General features: G+C 36.5%; 1 protein-coding gene across 1 annotated transcript; it reads right to left on the reverse strand.

Annotated features, from left to right (window-relative positions):
• Positions 1-125: 125 nt before the first annotated feature.
• LOC109211667 lies at positions 126-8,694 on the reverse strand. Its single transcript, XM_019375230.1, has 8 exons — positions 8,379-8,694; positions 8,204-8,294; positions 6,744-6,811; positions 5,026-5,121; positions 3,762-3,818; positions 3,191-3,259; positions 1,732-1,800; positions 126-1,626 (listed from the first exon to the last, which is right to left on the reverse strand). Exons 1-8 carry the CDS (start codon positions 8,589-8,591, stop codon positions 625-627), a joined length of 1,665 nt encoding a protein of 554 aa, XP_019230775.1. The 5' UTR covers positions 8,592-8,694; the 3' UTR covers positions 126-624.
• Between the last annotated feature and the right edge of the window lie 2,220 nt (positions 8,695-10,914).

Raw genomic sequence — 10,914 nt, forward strand, 5'->3', positions numbered from 1 at the left:
GAGAATAAACATATCTACACTATCAATAGAGATTGACCTTAAATAATATAATGGGAGAAAAACACTTTTAATTCTGTTGTGAAGGCGGACAGCATTACGAAGAAAAGTAACATTGCTAATTTGAAAGAGATGAAATATAACTTCATTGCTATCGAGGAACTAAGAATAACATTTCATCTAATAACAATGGATATTTAGACTAAATGAGACTAAATGTTAATGTATCGAATTACAAACAAATTAATGAGGAGATTCCAGCATGCACCACCGGATCTGAAGGCCCCAGGTCCACTGTACGCAAACCAACTCCAAAATGCAATATTTTGCAATAACAGAACAAAAAAGATCTCATAAACTTTTTATTACAATCCCTACACCCTCCTACCCTCCCCCTCCCCCTCCCCCAGTATATCTCGAAGAAATCCCGAATATTCAAAAGAATGAAAGGTTTACCAGACATTTCTGGTATTCTGAGGCGCGGCTGACATGGTAAAAGAAAAAATCAGCCTAAGACGTACTGCACGTTAGATGCATCTCGTCAATAAAAAAGGTGCAAATCAGATTATTTGCTCTGCTCAAAATGTAGAAACTAAATTTGGAAGCACACCATATCATTTCTGAAACTTAGCGTTGAGTTTCCGAGTTGTGGTTTGGAATCATCTTCGAGCTCTCACTAAAGATCGGGTATTTCCCTGGACCATCCCTCTTACCAAGATCAGGTCTTCTAGCTTGGGGATTAGCCATATGTAAACCTCTAGGATCTGAAGTACTAGAGTTCCTTCCAGAATTAGACTGCTCACTTTTCTTGTACCTATTTTCTGTAGCAACATTGCTCTCCTTGCTAGGAGTCCTGTCTGCTGGTGCAGAGCTAAAAATACCAAAACCAGAGGATGGAGAACTTCGAACACCAGAATGAGAAGGATGTTGCTCCGGAGACCCATTAAGAGGAGACTTCCTCAGCAACTGAGATCCAAGGTCTCTAGTATGTGACAAGCCACTCCTATCCAGTGGCAGTTGCCTTCCTATATCAGATAGGTTGTCCACTGTCATTGTGCTCCTTGAACTTGGGGTGCTACTAGGAGCTGATTTGGTAGGTACAGATGAGTTTCTAGGGTCTCTTTGATACCTATTTTCTTCCCCTGACGGAGCCTGCACTGTGTTCCCTAATTCTCTTCTGAAACTACCAAATGAAGGCCCAGCTGCTTCAGTTCGAGAAGAATCACGTGCAGATCTCGCGCGTGCAAAATCTGAAGAAACATTTGTAAAACTTGGAGTTCTAGCACCTACATTTTCGCCCTCCACAAAATCAAAAACCTTCCTGGAATCACCTTTTGCACCAGATACTCTCCAATCTGATCTCTTGTCATCCACATCTTCATCAGTCATTTCTTCTTGACAGCTATCGTCGTCACTTTCAACACTAGATTCAGCAGCATCACAGTTTTCATCCAATTGTAAAGAACTTTGAGATGCTGCATCTTCTTCAGAACTGGCAGTTTTGCATTCTTTTGACGCTTTCTTTCCTGAACCCTTCTTTGACGGACCGAACTTAACATGCCTGACAACAATATATGCCTGCTTTTTCTCCACTCTTGGCCCACTTTCAATATAGGCAACATCTTCAATCTAAAGAAAACAACAACCAACCAAGGCACAGAACTTAAATAATAAAATAACAATTAAAAATAGCTTCAAACAGGATGCTACCAACAGAATAGCACCATATCTTACCAGAGGAGAGAAACGTGATAACACTGCTCCCAAATCCTCTCCTTCATTGCCCATGGACATGGCTGTACACTGTTCAGGAACACAAAAGATCATAACTGATTATATTTGATAAAAAGATAACCAAACATACATTCTCATGCAACCAACATTATCTGCTTTACCAAAAACATTGCAGACAATAAATCCTCAAGAAATCAACGTCACATTTTTAAAAAAACACGAAGTTGCTACCAAATACCCTGTCCAAAGCTCCAAAAAAGAAAAAAAAACTGTCCAAAGCTGGTTTAGACTTCTCACAAAGTACCAAAGGACATTTTATCGATCTTTCTTGAAGCCAAGCTTCAGGTAAACAATAGAAGACCCATTCAAGTTGCTTATTATGCACCCTAGTTTTCCAAACATGCATGTGACAGCAGACTGGCTCAACTCCATAATAATCAAGTGTCACAGAAGATATCAAATAGAAAAAAGTAGTGAAAACTAGCATCTACCTAAAAGTGGCTTTAGCATACAACAGCAACAAACCCAGTGTAATCCCACAAAGTAGGGTCTGGGAGGGGTAGAGCATAAGCAAAAGACGGTAGACCTTACCCCTACCTAGTGAAGGTAGAGAGGTTGTTTCCGATATAGTGACAACAAGAAGATAAGGTGACAGGGTGATAGAATAATCGAAGCGAAAGGATCAACATATACTAAAAGTGGCTTTACTAAATATCAAAAAAATCCAAGAAACATTTGCAAGCAGATTGAATTGAACTCGGGTAAATTCAGATGCATGTCTTAAAAAACCAGCCTGTCAACCTTAAAAAAGGTTTTATATGGTTTATGACATAATCAAACCTATGGGGTTAAAAGTGATGCACCGACAAGGATATCTTACAGCACGTAATGGTCTTTAAATTTCAACCTCTAAGTCTGAAAATTTTAAACAATTGATTTCAAACTTTTACCTAATCAACAAATAGTGTTCTAGCTTTTTGAGCCACTAAGGACACCTCGAAGAACATGAGAGAAAATGAGGTGCTAATTTTCCATGTTTTTTTTTTTCGTTTTCTGTGTTAAAATTGATCATTCAAAAGGAGACCATTTTAAATTTTTTGATAACCGGAAAATCCCCGAGGCCAGTAGTGCATAGAAGCTCGGTGAATAATAGGCATGTCCTTCTACCCTTCTCCACTTAAATATCATGCTTTTGTCTGGCAGTTTTCGAACTCGTGATGTGCGCCTAACTCACACATCACGCGTAGAGCTCTTACCACTAGACTGAAGCCCTGTGGGCCAATAGAAAGAGCATTTATTTGCAAGCCTTTCTTAAAACAGAAGATGGCAGGATGCAACGAAAAAAAAATTGAGAGTAGCTGCATTAAAAACAAGCAAACACAACACTGAGATGCTTTTTTTGTTTTTTTTTTTTGGGGTGGGGTGGGGGGGGGGGGTTGTTTAATGGCTAAGTAAGTACCTTCACCCGATAGCCACGCTCCATCATTCGCTTAACTGTATCTGCTTTAATTTTCAAGTCTTTTTTTTCCTGCATGACACACACAGAGAGAGAGAGAGAGAGATTCAACCCCACAATTGATTTCAAGGCATCATAGAACTAAGAACTGCAAAATTTCAAACAATTGTCAATTATATGGTGCGCTTCCATGGTTAAAGGTGGATATCATTTTAAAGTTCTTCTTTTCAAGTATAATAAACAACTATCAGAACGAATCATTAGTCAATGGCAAATAGTCCGTGCAAAAGCAAAAAATGAAGGCATCTGATTCAATCTGAAACCTGATAAGAAACCGACACTCAAACCTATCTAACAGATGATTATCATATGCTCCTTTAAGGATCTGGTATCTCATTTATAAGAAAAAGCACCATCCATAGTTGTCATAAGAACACCACTGATATCAAAATACCAAATTTTGTGCAGAGCTTCAGGAAAGGCTTAGTTCTATTGTATTGTGATCATACGTAAGGCACCGGATCTGATATGTCATGGGAATGCTATAACGGAGAAAAACAAGCAATAGACTTACGATTTTCCCAACAAATCGGACTTCTTTACAATCTCCCTTCTTCAAAGTTAACTCAGACTGCAAAATATTACAAGAAAAAATCAAGTACTGACGACAATTAACTAAAGCAGAGCCAAAACAAATTGACTAATAATTGTACACTGCCCCTTTACATCTGAAGTTTTTGCATGCCAATTTTATCTGATTCTTGCTTACCTCTCAAAGGCAAACAAAAAAACTACCACAATATTGAAAAGAAAAATAGGGGTCCACCATCATTTATGCATGCGACGGTAGGAGGTTACTCTATAAAAGGTCACTGTTGCACCCACCCCACTCCCCCCCCCCCCCCAAAAAAAAAGCAAGATTTTGTGTGACAGTTGGACATGGGTCTTTTACATCCAGAGGATAAGAACTACTATTACCTGTGTTTTTTATAAGGAGAACTACTATTATCTGTTGGATCATTTATTACAGTTTTAATCATGCATATCCAATTTTCAAAATCATGGAAGCAGCTTTGCATCTGGGAGACTTATGTGACCTAAAATATATCCGGATTATGTTAACACTTGGCAATTCCCAGTAGACAGCCCATACATCCAAAAAAAAAAAAAAAGTTTGATAACCGTGGTGGCCGGGCTAGCTTGCGCGCACCTAAGCAAATTCCACGGGATACCTGCTACCTCCCACCAGCAACAGGTGCCAGGTAACTCTATCCACCAAGGTTAGACAGATGGGAAGAAATCACCTAGTGTTTATTCTTTGTTAGGAATTGAACCTAACACCTCATGGTTCTAAACTCACTTCATTGACCACTAGGCCACACGGGTGCGAACAGCCCATAAATTTCCATCAGTAAGAACACCTAGGACTTTCAAGGTCAGATTCTATGTGATAGGGAGAGATTTTACCATTAAATTTACGAAATCACCTTCTTCCTACATACATAAACATAAATCAAGTATGGAATATCATCATTAAAGATGCAGTAGCCGAACAAGTGGATCCAAGCTTCAATGCTTGAGGTCACTTGACCTTAAAGAATTAATTTGAGCCAAAAAGAATGGAGGTAGCTTAGTTGAGCTCGACTTCATCAAGCTTTTCCAGAGTCAAGCTTCAACTAGACTTGGCGAGCTCTAAATCTTAAACAGTTTTAACTCACGATCAATACCACATTTATATGATATTGAAGCTAAAGATTGGCTTCAGATACAAAATACACACCAATTAACTGATGCTAGCAACACCTCTAATACACAGGCATTATTGAGGGAGAACGTACCTTGCTTTTTTTAGCATTGTCCTTTAATTGTTGTTGATACTTCTCTTTGTGGTAGTCCATAATTTTGCAGACTGGTGGTTTGGCATTTCGTGACACCTGCAAAATCACAAAAACCAATTTAGCACACAGTATATCAGATGGAACCACATATTATTAAATGGTCCTGCCTTATTGGGAAAACCATATACTAACACCTATTAGACCCCTTCCCTTATTCATTCCCTATTGATGTCGGATTGAAGCTAAAAGTGGAAGTGAAGAAGGGTACAGAGAATTGCAGAAGAATGGATTAGCAACTTCAACTCTTTCCAAAGATTAGGGTCCAGCCACATCATTTGGCAAGAGAAGTTGTCAATTAGAGAGACATTTCACATCCGAAGTATCTTTACAAGCCTTCTTTTTTCCCATTTGGTATAGGTTCTTTTTTTTTATACTACTTTTTTTTTTTGATACTATCCTTCCATTTTGGTATAGTAAAGAAGATTATGAAAATATGATTAATTCCCTATCACTACTTCCCATTTGCTTTCTTGTCTTGCCAGAATATATGGAGAAGCTTACAAACTTCAGTAAGGGAAGTAGGTGTAAGTCCTCCTTATCCTGACTTCTTAAGTTCACTAACCAAAAAATGTCATACTTGATATGCACACACCTCATCTTCACATATCTATATTACTTAAAATTGGTTGAAAAACTACTTTTAAGGGCTTGTGGCGAAAATAAGACGTCCTTCTCAATATAATCTTCTCCTAGTAGCAAGAAAGCCAAGAAAATGTTTATATACACTTCTTTCAACGAACAAAAGACCTTTGTTTTTCTATAAACTACACGTCTTTTCACTCAATTTTCTCTTAGCAATCATCTTATCCTGTCCATGACCAGATTTGAGAACATTTCAACCACGGCCTATGTACACAGGCACTCTACATTGCAACAGAATCGAATTAATAAGAATTTTCACATCTTGGAAGATGAGTTGACAAGTAAACCAAAATAAAATCCATCAGATTGACAAAAGTCAGTTCTTTCTGACTTTTCTTGTTAGCCCCGCTTAATTGCATATTGAGCTGCTATGACGTGAATTGAAGAGAACAGAATTGAGTCAGAATTGAGTAATACAAGACGCGAAACGAAGAGTACTGAATCAGTAAAGAAAGGGAAGAATGATACAAAGGGAAACTGTCCTATCAACAAGAAACGAGCAAGCTCAATATGACAGACTTGCTCAGTCATCACTGTACCAAGGTAACAAGGAAAGCAACAGATAAGCCCAAAACGCTGCTTATGAACCAGAAAAGATCTTCAGCGAGAAAGTTTATTTCCCTCGTGTTTTCATGTTATAATAAGCATTAATTTGACATTTGTGTTAGTTTATCCTAGTCTTAGCCCCGGGCCTTAGATTTTTCGGTTTTTATGTTTCTGTTACTATTACAATTTCTACTGGAGTTACTAATGAATTCTCTCCTCTTGTTTTTTCTTACTTTATTTTCGTCTTTCTGAGCCGAGGGTCTATCGAAAACAGCCTCTCTGCCCCTATCGGGGCAGGGTAAGGTCTGCGTACACATTACCCTCCCCAGACCCCACTATGTGGGATTTTACTGGGTAGTTGTTGTTGTTGTTGTTGTTGTTGTTGTTGTGTTAGTTTATCCTAGTATGTTTTCCTGTCAGTAGTATCGCTCTTGTAACTGTAAGTAAGCCTCATGATTGACACTTCTTACCTCCACCAAATCAAGATTGAGACTTCTTGCAAGTTCCCACGCCTCACGTATGGACACTACGCGATGACCTGCAAAAATGCAAAGAATAAGACCTATAATAATAGAAAATAAACAAAAACTGCGTCATATAATAGCAATTAATCAACACTAGATTCTGAGACATGCGTATAACAGTTAGGAAAATGTCAACTGCTTGACTTAAACCCAGAGCACTAAAGCTACCTCTTTTCTTCTCATTTTACATACTAAGGGAGAAAACTCAAAACAAAAAACTAAAGCTTTCGCTTATATTATTTTCTTAAACAGAAGTAAGGCAAAGTAATACAAGAAAAGTGTACAACCAAAAGCCATGAACATATGTCTCGGGGTAACTAGGCCGTGCTGTCCAAACAGATGCAAAGCAAAAATATGCTGAGTTTCATGTGCAGCTCAGAATCAATTGTTTTGTGAATAGGTTAGAATTCATTTTTTCCTTAATAGACTACTCTGATTTAATTCCATTTCAATCTCTTTAAGTTTTGGCTTTATAATTCAATTACAGATTCATAAGATTACCGGTTTTATAATTTCGAGACTTCAGGCATAAAGAAACTCAAACTTGATAAATGGAGTCCTTTGCTTGGTCCAGAATTTCAAAACAACATTGCTTTAAATACTATTTCTAACGCTTGATATATAGTAGAGCATCCGGCAATTCTTCAACACATTTTAACCTTTTGCATGATGCATAAGGAATTATTCCAGTGTTCATTAAGCTTTCATCCTTCTTACATGTTACCCCAGCACCAACCTCTTGCTAATTCTTGGTTCTCTGCTAAAATACTTTGCAATGCGTTCAGCCATGACTATTAAGAAAAATAAAGCAACTAAATTTTTATTTTTTTGTTATCTGTTCCATTTAGCAATGTACTTTCAATACTTCTAGCTCCAATAAGCAACTCTAGTCATAACATGTGAAATTGAGAATCCTTTTTTTTTGGATGAAGAGTGAAATTGAGAATCCTAATTATGGATACCCGGGTAACATAATCACACCCCAAGGAACTTTGACCATTTAATTTGCATTTTGAGTTTTCCAACAAAAGCTTTTCCTCGAGGTTACATGTCATATGCCAACCTTATTAAGATTTGGAAGTCAGAGTCCAAAAAAATGTGACTTTTTCAACATTAAGCACAATATACTGTACTACCATACTATGATCATATGATGATCTTAGCATCTTGCTTCATAAAAACTTCATACAAATTCAGCCTTCACTTTTTCCCCGCTCGACTATTCCGCAAGGTATCTACTACATCCCACTAGCATAGAAATCTTGTAACTATATCGACGAAGGCTTAAGCAGATGGATTATCACAAAGTGTTTTTTGAAAAAAGTTTGACCTTCCTTCTTCATGAAACAAATGAAAAACAACAACGACAAAGTAAAAGGAAGAGCTGAACTTAATTATAAAATCACCTTCATCACCGACAAGCCTAACAAAGTCTGCTTTGATTTCGTGATTCAATCTGGGCCCACTCGAATCCTTCTCTTCCTTCCTCGTTTTCACCTGCAAAATCAGTTACAATCCTCACTACACGCATGATTATCAATGAACATAAAACAACTACGTGATCTTAATTGCTTAGCTTACCTGTACAGGAGCTGCAAAAAACCTGACACTTTGTGGAAATTCGAATGGACTTTTCTGGATAATTAAGCTAGGGTTGCTGAGAACCCGAACTGAAGTATGTGAAGAAGCACGGGCAATGAGCGAATTAGAACCGTGGCATTGAAAATAAGACCTTTTCAGGTGACCTGAAAGGGTTTTGATTTTGGAGTTGTTCACTCTACACCAAAACGCCATTGTTGTGCTTTCACGTACCCTCTGAAATGTTCCACCGGAAGGTGGAGAAATAACGCTCCGAAAAGTGAATCGGGTTATGCCGGAGGGTCCGAAGATGACGAACTGTCGTTGTAGACAGAGATACTTGGGCTTTCTCAAATCAATTCATCTGGACTCAATTTGGGCTTCGACTTGGGCCTTTCTCTTTCCCTACTATGAATACGGAGATTTACACGATTTCTTTTAAATTTTGGCCTCGTCAGAATCTGAAGTAAAATTCCGGCTGGTCGCCACGTTTTCTTTATTTGATATTTGATACTAGTCAATCTGACAGTCATGAAAGAAAATAATAAATTTATGAAATACATATTTTTTTGTTAATTTAATCGACGTAAGAGTAGCGCTGTGCATAATTTGGTAAATACCGAATTATCGTACCGAAACCGAAAATTTTGGTATTTGGTATTCGCTATGGTAATGGGTTTAGGTTTTAAAAAATATTGGTATTAGGCATGATATTTGGTATTTTAAAATAAAATACCGGAATACCGATACCGTACCGAAATATATTAAATTCCGATCGTTGTGAAAGTTAATGAATGAATCTATTTTATTCTAATTCGATCTAAGAAGAAAAAAATCACGCTCTGTAGGATTTGAACCTACGACATCGGGTTTTGGAGACCCACGTTCTACTATATTGCACAATACACAAATTATTAATTATAACATAAATATAAAAATCTTAAATTTTGATTTCCTTTATTCTCTACGTTTATCAATTAACTCTAAGCAAGTAACAAGACATTTCTAATGATTAAATTTATTCTTTTATGTACAGTTTTCTCTCTCTAAGTTAATATTTGGTAGTTTTGGACAATATTTTTGTCAACAAATGTTTTTAATTTTGTTCTTTTGAGTACTTTAATTTAGAATATCACAGTCTATGTCTATGCACTAGTTTGTATTAAAACCGAATAAACCGAAGTTACGGAACCGAATAAACCAAAACCAAAACGAGGAAAACCGAACCATACCGAATTTAATTAGGTACGGTATTGGTATTGCATTTAGGAAACCGAATACCGAAAATACCGAACGGAAATGTCTAAATATCGTACCGTATCGACCGACAAACACCCCTACGTAAGAGAATAAAATTTTCAAGTATACACATAAAAAATCAATTCCACAAGTGAATTAAATAACAAATATAAAAAAATTCTCTAGTACTCCAAGCCTCCAACACCCTCCATTTAATTTAGAAATTAAAAAAGAAATAAAATAAAGGAGTCCACAACCAGCAAACATTTAGGCACAGACGTTTTCGACTACATAGACCTCAAAAACATTACGAAAGAGCAAAATTTTGCCAATGCATGACCTTACATGTATTGGCTATCAAGAGCAGAGTAATAGAAATAAATTAGGGACAAGTGCACAGATTAGCCAGTATATATTTTGTTCTAAGATTTTAAACAAAACATTTAAATCGAAAAAAATAAAATTCAGGATGTATTAGCTAATTTTTAAATACAACTATGTAAAGCAGCGAAAGAATTATAAGAAAATACACGTGACTTCACGCCATAACAAAAAATGACCCATATTTTTAAGTTTTACCCGACCTAGCCCATATTGTACATATTTTGAAAGCACTAGCAAATTCAAAATTTGTGTTCTTACAACCCTTGCTTCTAAAAGCTATGGAGTTAAATCTGCGTTCTCACAACCATTGTTTTCACTCTCTCTTCCTCTCACATCTTCTACATATGCTTCAAGGGGCCGTGTATTTTCTGCTTCTCCCCCTGTGTCACCTAGTTGCAATGTAAGAAAATTGAAAAATAGAAGTCCACCATTGAAGGCCATTCAAAGCTTTGTTTGGAAAATAGGATTTTTTGAGTTTGTTAGTTGTTTGGATTGGGTGATGTTCCAATTAATTAAAAATATCAAAAGAAGTTCAAAATTAAAATTTGAAGTGATTTGGAGCAGATTTGAGCAAGATTTGAGTTAAATTTTAGAAAAGACGTAAGGAAGAAGACGAAGTCAGTTTTTTGTATAATTATGTATAATCTTGTATAATAATGTATATGAGTGTATAAACACATCTTATACATTATTATACACTTTTAACACCTTTATATAAGCGTATTTAACTTTCCACGATTTTAATTTACAATTCTTGTTCAAAACCAGTCCAAGTCTCCATTAAATGACTTTTTATATACAACCTCCTTATACTATGTCTAACAAGTCTAAATAACATCAACTCCAAATTTCGCACAAAATCAAATTTGGAATGTAAACCCACATATTTAAGCTTGTTAAAAATCTAATTTTCACC

Source organism: Nicotiana attenuata, unplaced genomic scaffold (assembly GCF_001879085.1).
Source record: "Nicotiana attenuata strain UT unplaced genomic scaffold, NIATTr2, whole genome shotgun sequence".
Taxonomy (NCBI): Eukaryota; Viridiplantae; Streptophyta; class Magnoliopsida; order Solanales; family Solanaceae; genus Nicotiana; species Nicotiana attenuata.

Excerpts from the sequence above, each read along its gene's own strand:
- LOC109211667 (XM_019375230.1), bottom strand. The coding sequence starts at position 8,591 with ATGGCGTTTTGGTGTAGAGTGAACAACTCCAAAATCAAAACCCTTTCA. Across the intron at positions 6,812-8,203 it reads TAGGCTTGTCGGTGATGAAG|GTCATCGCGTAGTGTCCATA; the intron begins GTGATTTTATAA and ends GCATTTTTGCAG. Across the intron at positions 3,819-5,025 it reads ACAATGCTAAAAAAAGCAAG|TCTGAGTTAACTTTGAAGAA; the intron begins GTACGTTCTCCC and ends AATATTTTGCAG.